At 47.8% G+C, this 13,292-nt stretch overlaps 1 protein-coding gene across 1 annotated transcript in view; it reads right to left on the reverse strand.

Moving 5' to 3' along the window:
• The window catches only part of LMX1A (LIM homeobox transcription factor 1 alpha), a 167,634-nt gene extending 155,202 nt beyond the window's left edge, over nt 1–12,432 (reverse strand). Inside the window, exons 1-2 of the mRNA XM_020885237.2 lie at nt 12,198–12,432; nt 9,764–9,950 (exon numbers count right to left, since the gene is read on the reverse strand). Of these exons, the coding sequence (XP_020740896.1) occupies nt 9,764–9,950; nt 12,198–12,273 (263 nt within the window). The 5' untranslated portion in view covers nt 12,274–12,432. The remainder of the gene's footprint in view (nt 1–9,763; nt 9,951–12,197) is intronic.
• Nucleotides 12,433–13,292: the final 860 nt, after the last annotated feature.

Below are 13,292 nucleotides of genomic sequence, written 5' to 3' on the forward strand. Positions count from 1 at the left end.
TGTCATATTTATTATATCATGCTTTTTATCTCTAGTGCTAATCTATCTTATAACTGTAAATTTGTGAGGCTGGTACTTATCCCCATTTTAAAGAGAGAAAACAGGCACAGAGAAACCATGACCTCCATCCAAGGTAACACAGCTAGTGAGCAGCAGAGCAAGAATTTGGTCCCAGACACTCTGGCTCCAGAGTTTATGCTCTTAACCACTAGACTGTGTTGAGTTATTATACACAGCTCCTAAGAATATGTATTCTTTTACTCATATTAAAAAACCAACAATAACAATACCCAAGCATATATAGTTCTCCACATTTCACCAAGAGGTTTTTGAAGTTCATTATCTTTTTTAATTCTCACAACAACTCTATGAAGTTGTTATTATTCTATTCCTTTGTATGGATGAGGAAATTGTGGCTTGGATATCACTTAACAGTAGGACATGTGTTTCAAATTATTTTTCCAGTAATGAAGAGAGCTGTGGAGTGCCCAAACCATTCATATTCACCTGTCCAATCCTCTTCCATCTGTGGACATGTACTTCTAAAATCGAAGATCCCAACCAATAACAGAACAAAAAGAAAACAAAACCCAGAAGAAAAGGAGTGGGTGCAGAATCACGGCTGGCCTCACATGTAAACAGGAGAGCATCTGACAAAGTGATACCTGCATTCTGCCCAAAATTCTCTGCCCAGAATGATCCCATTCTGGGGCCTAAAATTCTACCATGAGATAGTTACTGCTTTGAGCGAACACTCTTCCAGTTAAAAAGTACCTTTGAAAGGTACACATTATCACGTATATCCCAATGTGATATTTCATAATATCCTCTCCATTTTGACAGCTAGTGGAGAGTAGGCTCTAACCTGTATACAGCATAATTTGAAAATTAAAAGGTCATAAGATGGGTTCAGAGCATAAGATAAGCAAGAATACAAGGCTGAGCTGAAAGCTGAGATCCTGAAAATGGGGTTGAAAAATCAGTGCTGTGGTTGAGTTTGGGGCTTGCAGTTATACAAATCCCCAGAGAAAGGTAGGTGCACTCTAGCCAAGCACATGCAGGGAAGGGTCTCCTGGGATGTTCTTCCCCTTGAGATTTCCAAAGTCTACTTCATGGGCCCACCAAGAAGGCACTACCACGACACTATCCCTGTGAAGACAGCAGGCTGTCACCAGGCAAGCACAGGGAATACGTGCCCAATGGGAATCTCTGCTACAGTGTGAGGAGGGGCAGGAGGAGAAGGGGTGAGGGGAGTCAGCAGCAGGGGAGGAAACTCTCGATGGTTATGTTAAAAAGGATTTGTTCCACTGTCAAAACCAGAAAGCTCTCCCCAAGAGCCAGCTTTAGGGAAGGAAGCCTGAAATGACAGAGAGGGGAAGAAGTATTAGGGAGGCCCTTTGGAAAGGGGGTTGAAATAAAGAAGGGAGCAAGCAGCAGGCAAAAGGCAGGTGAGGCTGTAAAAGTCCACCTCTGGACAGCGGCAGCCCGCAGTGCCTGGGCGTGAGCAGAAACTGGGCTCTCATGTCTCTGCTGGGTCCCAATCAAAACAGATCCCAAAGCCGCCCTCTCTTGAGCAAGGGCAAGCCTCTAAATTTCGCCTAGTCCTGGTTCTCCCCAGCAACTGGGAGAGGGCCCCAAGACTACCAAACTCCCCAAAACTGTAAGAGCCACACCTTGTCCACTCACCTGCCAATTCCCTTTTCTGGGCCCCATCCTATCAACCTCCTCTCCACCCTGGAGCTGGGGGCCCCCAGCCAAGCTGGCATCAGCTTCCACTCAGGTTCAGTCCTCAAACAAAGACATATTTGGACCCTCCTGCAGAGACGGGGAACCGCTTCTGAGCCCAGAGGGAGCTGGCCTTAATCTGCTGCACAGTGAATGACAACAATGTTAAGAATGAAAATATGGTTTGGGGGGATAGTCCCCAGGAGCCCAACATTTTGGTATTTAAAGGAACTTTAATGAGCTTAAGAGGCTAATCTGGAGTTCAGGAGGGGGTGTTTTGTTTTGTTTTGTTTTGAAAAATCCTTTTAAAGGTTCCTGAGGCTGGAGAGGGAGGAGGCAAGAGCATTGTGAGTCAAGGAGTGGCTACGGTATAACTGAAAGGGATGATGGAACTCCGAGAGGAGGCTGCTCTAAAGACCCCTTCTCACTGCAGCAGCAGAACCTGGTACTCGGGAGATACAAGATGATTCTTTCCAGGTGGAGAAGTGTGACAACCCGAGAAGCAGCCAAAAAAGTTGAGCGTGAGTACACGCTATCAGAACGCTAGCCAGGTTTCTCACCAAATGACTGCCTGTCCTGGTTTATTGGTGACAACATCAGACTCAGGCACTTCTCTGACCCACCGAAAAATGTAACGCAGCATCCATGAAAGTGCCAGGCACACTCAGGAAGATGTTCAAGGGTCCCTAACTGGTCACCCAAACAGCGCAGTCATGAGATCATGCAGACCTGGGCATAACGTCCCTCACCCGCTGCTGTAGCTAAATTCTGCTCCATAACTGGATGGACCGTTATTTTGTGCATCTAAAAAACAAAGTTGTTTCCTTCAAGTGAGAAAAATTAAAAGAGGATTCCCAGGTGGTACTAGTGGTAAAGAACGTGCCTGCCAATGCAGGAGATATAAGAGACGTGGGTTTGATCCCTGGGCCGGGAAGATCCCCTGGAAGAGGGCATGGCAACCCACTCCAGTATTGTGGTCTTGAGAATCCCATGGACAGAGGCACCTGGCAGGCTACAATCCATAGGGTCACAGAGAATCAGGCATGACTGACACATACGCATGCAATAGTCCATAAGGATAAGGTTGGCCTGGCTGAAAAATGAGGCAATGATGAGATGATATTTAGGTCTTATCATGTGCCTTCAAGAGACGAATTCCACAGGACACAGGGGAGTGAAGGGGAGGCAGAATGGGATGCAGCTAGATGTGAAGTCAGATATAGCATGAGGTCCATTCCACGTGCTATTCCATGTGTTAATGCTGAATGTCAAAAGTATTTTTTTTAAAATATGAAGAGTTTAACTGGCCTATCACATAATGTTTCCAACCCATAGTGGCCAGATATCTAACCAGGGCTTGTCCATTATAGGGTTATGATGATAAAACACAAATCTAACAGGGTAGAAGGCCACGGGAGGCCTAGAGAGTCAGAAAAGCCAGACATATTTACTGTTATCCAAAAATAGGATCCCCCAACTGGAATCTTGAAAGGCTGGAAGAGACCAGACTCTTCCATGTGACTTCAGTTAAGGACTAGGAAAAGCACTGTCCACTTTGTATTTTTAGTTGTTATGACTTTATGCTGCAATAATGGGGAATCTGGCAAGGGCGTCATTAAATTCTAGCTAATCCTAGCATGGCAGCCAGGTGACAAGCCCTACAGATAATCTGGTTGCCTTGTTCACCACTGAAAAGTATAGCATGGAAGTAGTTTTTTAAAATCCTCTTTTAACTACCCAGATGGGGCTATTTGTGATGGGACCATGTATACCCAGAAGGTAGGAAACCAATGCTGAGCCACAGTTTTATTCTTCCGATAATGTCTTCACTAATACTTCAGTGTTTCTGCTGCATTCCGATTGCATCTGCTGTCTAATGCCAAAAGAAACTTAATCCCTATCCTAAGTCTCATTTTATTTATTTTCAGTAGTGTGAAAACAAACATGCAGTAAGATTACAGTGTTTACACCTCCTTTTTAGCTGATATAGCTCTAATCCTCCTGCTAATTAATGCCAGGGCCACAGCAATTTTATTAATTTCAACTTGGTTAAAAATATAGAGACAGATAATTGTGCTTGACTAAAATAACAATTTGACATTTGGAAGGTGTTCACTTCATTTCAGCAAGACAGTTGGCTAGGTTTCATTTAATATATGACAAAGAGACACAAAGCTGCAGCTGACATTGGTTAAAGATAACACAACTAATTCTAATTGTGATGAATTGACTAAACTGTCCCACATCGCGCGGAGATGAAGGGAAAAAATGGAAATCATCAGGCACACCAAGCTTCTCTGTCAGTTTCAGAAAGAAGCACCAAAGGGAAAAGGGCCTCTTTCCTCCAGTACCTTCCTATATTTGGCTCCTAAAATTACCAACTTTCCCAAATGGAATCTACAAAGACTGTGAGCAATACTGTTCTACAATTGCTAAGAAACTTTCAGAAAAATATATAGGGCATTCATTCCCTAGGGGGAAGCCTCAGGTTATGCCAGAAATAGGACAGGACTACCCCATATGGGAAACTTTCTGCTTCTTTGGGGGCGGGGAAGGCACTCATCACCCCATACAGTCCCTAATCTTCCTTATCCCACCCTGCAAGTGGCTTACCAAGAACTCTCATCTGAAGAGGTGGGCATTTAATTTTCCATGTTAGAAAGATGATAAAAAAAAAATTTCAAAGCATTTAAGTACAGCTAAGATTTCATAGTTAACTCAAGTTATTTTAAAGTCTTTCTATGGTGGCTGTGATTGTACTTTATCCCCTATAGTCCATTTCCCAGCATTGTACAATATACTTAACAATCAACTTAATATGGGTTATTTCGAACTTGATATAACACAACAATGACATCTTGTATACGAATTTATCCCAAGATGTTTTAATAAATTCCTGGGAATATATTGAGTATTTTAAATTCTTGTCTATTTTCTCACTTCTGAATATTAGAACCCAAATAATTTCTTTGACCATAAAAAATAATTAGCTGATCATTTAATGAAGGGAACTGTTCTCATTAGAGAAACAGTAGCTACTCATTAACTTCAAAAAATCCTCCCAGAAATAAAAGCAACAATGAAGAGGGCTCTCTAAAATTAGTAACAGTATTTTGGGTCATACAAAAGTTATAAATAAGAAAAATGAAACTAAAAAGCAACACAAACAATGAATTACCAGAAGAGCTCTTGTCACTGAAATCTGAACAGCAAAAGCAACTCCTTAGCTGGGTGGATGACAAAATCCCAGAACTCTATAGTATGCAAAACTGGGTTGAATAAATAACTTTTTTTAACATGCTCAATTTACGTTAAGGATAAAAAGAATCCCACAAGCCTACTCTGAAAGGAAATGTTCATATCTAATCCCCAGAATACTATTAATATCTACTCCTACGCTCTAATTTTATTTCAACATTTAAAGTCTGAGATTCAGAAAATCCTACCTAGGGACCAATTCATATAAAAAGAGAAAACACCTCTGAACAAAGACTGTTTCCAATCATCCTTTAAATAAAAAAAAAGATAAGTCAGCCTGCACAAACACAGTCACAGCCCATGGACCACGCTTATCCCAAGCTAAGAGCCCCCTGCAATTTAATGCGCACATCAATTTAATACCTAGCTGTGTTTGATTTTTATATTCCTAAATTTTACCATGCCAGGCGTGGGGCCAACAGAAGATAAAGTAAAAATCTAACAACTGCCTCTGTAATTTCATCTGCGGGCTCCTTTTATGAGGAACTGATGCCCAATTTTAATCTCCAAGTAATGTCACAGTAATAAAACCAAACTAACTCTCCTCCCTACACACCTCCTACACTACCTTGATAAAATCCAGTATTAGTCCATTACTGATCCTAATAGAGATCATTACCTCAGCAATTTCCTCCTTGGGGCTGCCAATCAGCAGGTCGAAAGAAAGATAGAAAGAAAGTTCTGATGAAGGATATGCACTTTGCTTCACTGGAGTCCCCTTCTTCAGAAAAATTGGTCTGCTCCAAAAGAAAGGGTGGAAAACATGGACTGGTCCTCTGAGACAAGGTTTCCCAAGACCTGCGATTTGCTGACATGTGGGGAGTTATGATGTTATAAGAGGAACCCTGATGACAGCAATACTATCCCACACTGCTCCTAGGATGTCCAGAACAATCTAAGGGATGATGATAAACTTCACATGTGAGGGGAGAGGGCCCTGCCTGACACACACAGCCGCCAGGCACATGAAAGAAACAATATAAACTTGATTTAAATGTGGGATCTCTTCCAGAAGGCTTAATTTTCTATTGTATCACCACATTCCTGTTAATCAGCAGCCTCTTCTGTCTCCAACTTAAGTCCAGCTACAGTATTTGTCTGGAACACATTCAGGGAAAACTCCAAACCAACCAGATCCTAGAGGACTCAGTTAAATAGGGAACAATAGTTATACAAGTAGAAGTTTCCCCAAGCTGAAAAACACTGGTTATTTACTAGCTTTCAAGAACGTCAAAGACAGTTGAGTCCAACGTTTAAGCATCTACACCTATAGCATCCTGAGTTTTATGTGACATGATGCTCCTTCAGCAATTCTGTGCATGTATCATCCCACCGAACTAGCTATTTTTCGTTGATGGCCATGTCGTGAACAATAAAGGTCACCTCCAGTTCTTAATTTCTGGATATTCATAAATCAGTTTTCTACACTCCAGCTTTAAATGCTTATTTGTTTTGGATGCTGAGAAGATAAATTATTCCTAAGAGTGTCATAAGTATGAGACAAATATTTAACAAAATGCCCTGAAGTCCTCAAGTGGATGGTTGTACGTCTAAAATGCCACTGTCAATTCAATTTTTTAAAATTAGACAAATATGGTGTTTGACATCAAGAAGATGCAACAACTAGTTGATAGAGTAGAATTTTCACTTTTTAACTGGCTGTCTGACACCATGAACAGGCAGTTCATAATTCAAATGCAAAAGTGCCCAACAGCCAGAAATGCACATACAAATGGCTAGCATAAATATGATAAGGCCACTGTGTTAATATGTTTATGAACTCCACTAAAGACTGCACATTAGCTATATGGTTTGTTTTTTTTTTTAATGTGCAGAAATAGCATTTGAACTCCATTTATTCTGGAGACAAGGGCACTGCCTGAATGTTCATTTCTGTGAATTGTTCCATAACTCACCACCAGTGTTGTCCTATAGCTTTAACTTCTATCTTAATTTCCTCTCCGTTCGTCTTGGCTGGGCCTCAAATTTTTAAAAAGATCCAAAGGAAAAAGGCAAAAACTATCTCTATAAATGCATTTGTTAAAGAGGAAATGTGCTGTCTGTTTTATGACTATTATTTAACATTAAATTGCATCCCCCAGAGGATAAATTTCTTCCAGACAACTTCCATTCAATACTTAGTCCTATGGTCTAAGCAGAGGTTTACAACAAATACTCAATAGCTAGGATAATATAGGCTATAAGCCTCCTGAAGGCAGGCTTTGAGACATTTTCTCAATATTTTCCCATCACCAAGCCTAGTTCCTTGCCTGAATAAAGGGAAATGTCTTGCTGAATAAAGGGAAATGTCTTGAGCCTAATTTTAAAACAAACAAACAAACAACCCCCCACCCTTCCTGTTTTACAGCAACTACCAAGAAGACTAATGCCATTAAGACTACCAAATATACTACATCCCGGTTTGGTTGAAAGAAGAATGGGATGTGGATGGGACACAGCAGAGAAAAACCGTAATTAAATTAATCTAAAAGACAATGGGGGCGCTGGGCACACACAAGTGCTGATGGTGAGCAAAAGAGATAAGCAACTCCATTTTGGACACCCGTGTTAAAATCAAAATTAAAAACCCTCATGGCAACATCAACATCTCTCTGAACAATGTCGCTCACACTACTCTGTAAAATCTTCCTGGTTCTGGCCAACAGCTGGCAAGTTGATCCCTGCAATTTTCCCTTTGCAGAAATAGCTTTGTGCGGGGAGAACTGACCCTAGTGGGCTAATCAGCCCCAAACCGCGCCAAACCTGGGAGGCTGCAGTGAGGGGACATTGCTGTGTTAAGTACTTTACAACAACTGTTTCTTCTCCTCTTGACACAGCCTGACTTCCTTAAAGAAGATTTGACTGGCCAGACAGCTGTGTTGACCCGTAAGCCTTCTTTGATTCGTGATTTTTTTTTCACAAACAGAATAGAAATTCACCACCTAAATCCTTTCCTAAGCTCCCATACTTTTGAATTTGCTAGTGTTGTGCCTGAAGGATGTGGACATTTCAGTAATCTATAAGCACAAAGATAAAGATTGGGTCTACACAATCCCAAAACTTTCAGACAGCAATGGGGGGGGGGGGGGGGTAGTGAACAGAAGCTTTATCCAAAGGTGGTACTTTAAGTTGTGTGTGCAAAATTTGCTTAATTACCTAAAAATTGCACTTTTCACTCAGACACTAGGGCAATGAACAATCAACAACAGATACAGGCACATCGTCTTTTTAAAAAAATGTACAACCAGTTACCACTTTGGGTAATGGTGATGCACTTCTCTCCATATTTCTGTATTGCTCAACTCATTCAAAATCAAACCTCTATTTTTTATGTGCTGAAAAATGTAGTTATCTTTTCAAAACAAAGCAAAATGACCAGTACTCTATCCACACGGGGGTAAAATGCAGGAATACTATATCAAAGGAGTGTGAGTAGCATAAAGAATTTTTGTGTGTGGTCACTGGATCTGATGACTCTGTCAGTTTCCAGTAAACCTTAGAGTCCAGGCAAAAAAAGAAGATATTTCTGTTCTCTCTCTCTGAGCTTTTTTGTGTTATACTGAGATTTCCCCCCCACACCTCATTTCATGGTGTGTTTTTAATAACATCATAGGAACTGTTTTTCATGAACACTAAACCTCCCTTGATTTTCCTCATATACTGCTGTCCCTTTTATTCACCAGTGACAAATGCGGAATTTTCCTGCGCGTTCCCCCAGGGCACCCCGTCACTTACACCAGTCCGGCGTACAAAAACAGAGGCCTCCGTTTCAGCCATTTTTCTTTGCTTCAATACCCCCACGCCTCTGTGAAGTCGGTGTCCCCATTATTTCGCCATTTTTGACCCGGAAAAGCAGTGCCTCCCCACCTCACCCTCTGCTTAGCCGGCGGGCCTGGCCGGAGCCAGCAAATCCTTCAAATTCCCATTCCCCAGCGTCATCCAGGCTTCAGACATTATGGAGAGCTAGAACTGAAATTGTCCACTTCCCTCAATACCTGGCTCCTAACTCTCCTCATTACACACCGGAACGTTCAAGTCGACCGGGCAAGACGGGTTCCTGTGGAACCTGCCGCGCGGCAGAAACGCACCCCCAGACAGGAGTTAGGAAGGAGGCGGAGGATGGACGACGTGGTCTAGCTGCCCGTGTGGCCCAGGGTTTTGGAGAAAACGGTGTAAGGGGTGGGGAGAAGACGGGGAGCGAAAAGGCCAGCGGGGTGTGCGTAGCGTCGGAGTTCAGAGGAGCAACCGCGCTGTGCCTGAAGCGCAATCTGTCGGGGACCCCAGTGGACAAAGTCAAGGAAGGAAGGAGCACAGGGCATGCAAGCTGTGCGGTACAGCCTCAGCGCTCCGCAGAAGCGCCTGGAAGGCACAGACAGGTGGGCGCGGAGGAGAGGGAGCCGGAGAGCAGAGGCGGGCCACGGGCAGCTCCGCGCCACCCCCGCAGGGCACCCCAGGGAAGCGGGGAAGGGAGAGGCAAGGCCGGTGGGATGGGGTGCGAGTGTCCACAGTGGAGTGTCCTCGGGGGGATGGCCAGGCCCAGAAAACTGGACAAGTAGACTGCAGAGAAAGCCGTCCCTCGGCGCTGCTGTGGGGCCCCGGGCACTGCTGCGCGCGTCGGCGCAGGCCTCCGCTGCCCCGGGACGCTTCCAGGATGGCACCTGCGTATCTGGGCACGCGGGCGCGTCCTGCACCTTCCAGAAGCGGGTGAGGGGTAAGGAGGACAGGGTCCCCCGCGCCCCCCGAGGCAGTGTGGGGAGCGATCCGCGGCGCCGGCACTTACTTCTCGTAGTCAAACTTGCAGTAGAGCTTCTTGTCCCGGTAGAAGCATGTCGTCTCCAAGGGCTCTTTGCAGGAGGCGCACTGCACGCACTGCTCATGCCAGAAGCTGTCGTTGAGCCGCAGCAGAAACCTATCCGAGATGACCCGCTGACAGCCCTCGCAGACAGACTTCGGGCTCACCGCTCTGCCTACAGCAGCAACAGACGTCCACCGATGAGCCGCGCTGGCCCAGCATCCCCCCCAAACCCGGCCCGCACCGCCACAGATCCATCACTCCACACTCACGGATCACCCCCGCGGGCCCCACCCCGGAAAGCCCCCTGCTAAACATCCAAGCTGAGATTGGGAGAGTACAACAAACAAAACCAAATAGCGTTTCTGATAAACAGGGACTATGTGGGAAGGTTTTAAATTCTACCTGGGGAGGGGCAGAAATCAATAAGTTGCCTTTAATTATCAAACCTATCCAGGTATGCACAATCCTGCACACCTCATGTAAAAACCAGCCTACAAATAGATTTGTGCTCCCAGGTTAATCAGCTAATCATCAAATAATTCACTATGCTTGTCTGCACTGTCTATGATTAAAACTATGAGTGTGTAAAAATAATTTTTCTGTTGTTTGGTTTTGTCCTTTGCTAAAATGCAATTTTGTTCTATTTATTTGGAGAAAAACTTTATACATTTTCTTTGCTTACTAAAAAGTCCCGTGCCTGCAAGAAAATACCATTCCCGCCCTAGGCAAACGGTATTGTTCAAACCAATGAGCCCCAAAGTGCTGGATGGCCTGCAAATTGCAGATGGGTTTTTCCATAATTAAAAAACATCAAAACGGAGAGAAGGGCGGGGCGGGAGGGTGGGCTGGGGAGGAAAGAAGCAGGACTCCAAGACACTGCAGTGTCCAGCCAGTGTTCCTGGAATCAGGCGAGCTCAGCAGTCACGAAAGAGGGCTAAACCGAACCCAAACCGACTCAGAGGGAAAAGGACTCTTCTCAATCCTAACCTCTGCACTCGCGGCAGTTTTGTTCCTTTAGTTTTCGGGTGCGGGTTGGGAGGGCTTTTTATTTTTTAGGGTTGTGGGGTGTTCGGCCACCTCGGTCACTGTCGGCACGTTTCGCAGCTATTTGGAGATGCTTTGTCCCCCAGTAACAATACTTTTGCGAGAGACGTCCCAAGGGCCTGACGCTTCCAAGTTTCCCTGCTACACTCGGCCCCTTTCCCCTTAGAAGACACAGCTATCGGCTCAGGAGCGGGGCCAGTCACCTTGGGATTCAGGCAGGCAGTGCTAGAAGTAGTGGGCTCTTTAAAGTATTTCCTATGGTTTTCTGCCCTGTCTCGGCGTCTAGGGCCGCGACCCCGGGCGCAGAGAGCGGACCTGAGACGGGCAGGGCGCCCCGGCCTGGCCGCGATGCCCGCTGAACCCCAGACGTTCGAGCGCGCCCTGCGCTAGGTCCGGGCCAGCTCTGACCCTCTGGCTCTTCCGAGGCTGTATGGAGTCGGGAAGTTTCCGACACGGCGGTTCAAAGAGGGGAACGCGGTGCACGCGATTTCGTTTCGTCTGGGGAGTGGGGGGGCGGGGTGGGGGGAGGATTTCCTCCCTCAGTCCGGTTTCTCCCGCCGAACTGTCTCATCCTCCGCCTACACCCCGCTCTAGCTGTTCCGAGTTAGGAAAAGAGGCAAGGGGTTTAAATGACAAAACGAAACCCCGCTCCCCCACTAAAAAAAATTAAAACACCCATTCACCAAACTTGAAAAGCATCGAGGGCGGCGAGGTGGGAGTGAGAATCCTTGGCTCCGGTTCGGTTTGACCCGCGTCTGGGTTGAGGCCCGGGGTTCGCCGCTCCTCCGCAGTCACTGCGAAGGGACTGGGGAGACCCAGGAGGGAGCGGGACCCGCGAGACGAGAGATCCGGCACCAGTTAATTAAAGCCGAGGCTAGGGCCCCGCCGCGCGGGCTAATCCCCGCGATGCGCTGCCCACCCGCCCGGAAAAGCCTCTTGGCGGTGCTCGAGGCTGAGACTGGGGCTGGAGTTGGAGGCGAGAAGCCGTCTCGAACTTGGGTGCTCCAGACCTCGGGTTTGTGTGCGCATCGCTAAGTCTCGGAAAAGAGGGCGGCATTTATGAGATGTCGATCAGCTCTATGATTAAAAATCCAGCCTTGGGTATTTTTAATCACTTGCCATTCAAACGCCCGCGAGCAAGCTCGCCCGCCCCTCTCGGCTCCAGGGAGTTCGGTGCCCGGCCCAAGAGGCCTGGGGCGGCTGGTCGGTTTAGGGTGGGGAGGACCCACAGGTTCTGACAGATAGGGAGTGAGCTCAACTGAGTGCGCGAAGCGGGGCGCTAGCTCCCCTACTGCTGTGTCCCAGAGAGCTGGACGCCAGAGCTGGGGCCTGGCGGAAAGACGGTGCGCCCGCGGCGCAAGGCCTGAACACTCACCCAGCAGCGAGGAGAAGGAGGCCGACGTTTCGATGGCGCTTTGGAAGTTCTCCTCCATCTTCAGGCCGTCCAGCATGTTCGGGCCGCGCGGGGTGGACCTGCAGAAGAGAGGAAACGACGCTTTGGGCGTCTGAACCCCTAGGACGCGGCACACGCAAGCCGCCACACTCTTGGGAAAGGACGGAGGGAGTGTCCAGGGTGACCAGAACGAGCTGCGAGGGTAGAATTCAGCCAAGAGAAACGTGGGCTAGGAGGAGAGAAAGCAGTCACAGCGAACTGCTCGGACTGATCTGATTTCATTCGAAGCCAACGCGTTAAGTACTTAGGCCTCCGCCCCCCAACTGCGTTTCTCCTGCCCCTGTCCCCCACCCCCTCGCCAGGTCCCCAGCCCCAGGTTTCCCCACCCCGAGTTCGACTCCGCCCCAACCTATACCAGTCAGGGCCCTAGGATGCCTCGGCGGGAACCCAGCTACTAGTGTAAGAGAAAAAAGAAGTGGGTATTTTCCCTCGCGGGGCCGAGCCCAGGCACGCGGAACTATGAGATCTACAGCCCGCGCCGGGACCCGCAGCGTTGCGTCCCTCACCTGCCCCGGCCGAGAAGGGGCAGAGCGAGCGATCCGGAGAGCGTCCCGCCAGCTCCCAGACTCGGGGCGCTGGGATCTGCCAGGGGCGCGCGGGGCGCGCAGGGAGGTCCGCCCGCCGGTCGGCCGGTGCCGGGAATGTCTGCAGAAGCGAAGAAGTCGCCTCGGGGAGGAGCGCGGCTGGCCCTGCTCACTCTTGGATGCATTTCAAATCAACTTTCAGAAACACGCCCGCCCGAGCTGGAGCCTAGGAACAGGCAGCCTTCCTTACCTGATGGGTGAACTCGCTCCCCGTGGCAGGAGCCAAAAGAAGTTGCCGAGCGCTGCGGGAAGCTTCGGCCGGGGGAGGCGCAGGCCCTCGAGGCTCCAGCCGGAGCGGCCGCCCCCGGCTCCGGCGCGCCCGGGAGGGAGCCGGAGCGAGCGCCGGCCCCTGGCTCCGCTCCTCGGCGCGCCCGGGCCGGGCCGGGACGTGGCCGCGGGCGGCCGGCCTTGCTGGGACGTCCTGCCCGCCCGC

This window comes from Odocoileus virginianus, chromosome 5, assembly GCF_023699985.2.
Source record: "Odocoileus virginianus isolate 20LAN1187 ecotype Illinois chromosome 5, Ovbor_1.2, whole genome shotgun sequence".
Lineage (NCBI taxonomy): Eukaryota > Metazoa > Chordata > Mammalia > Artiodactyla > Cervidae > Odocoileus > Odocoileus virginianus.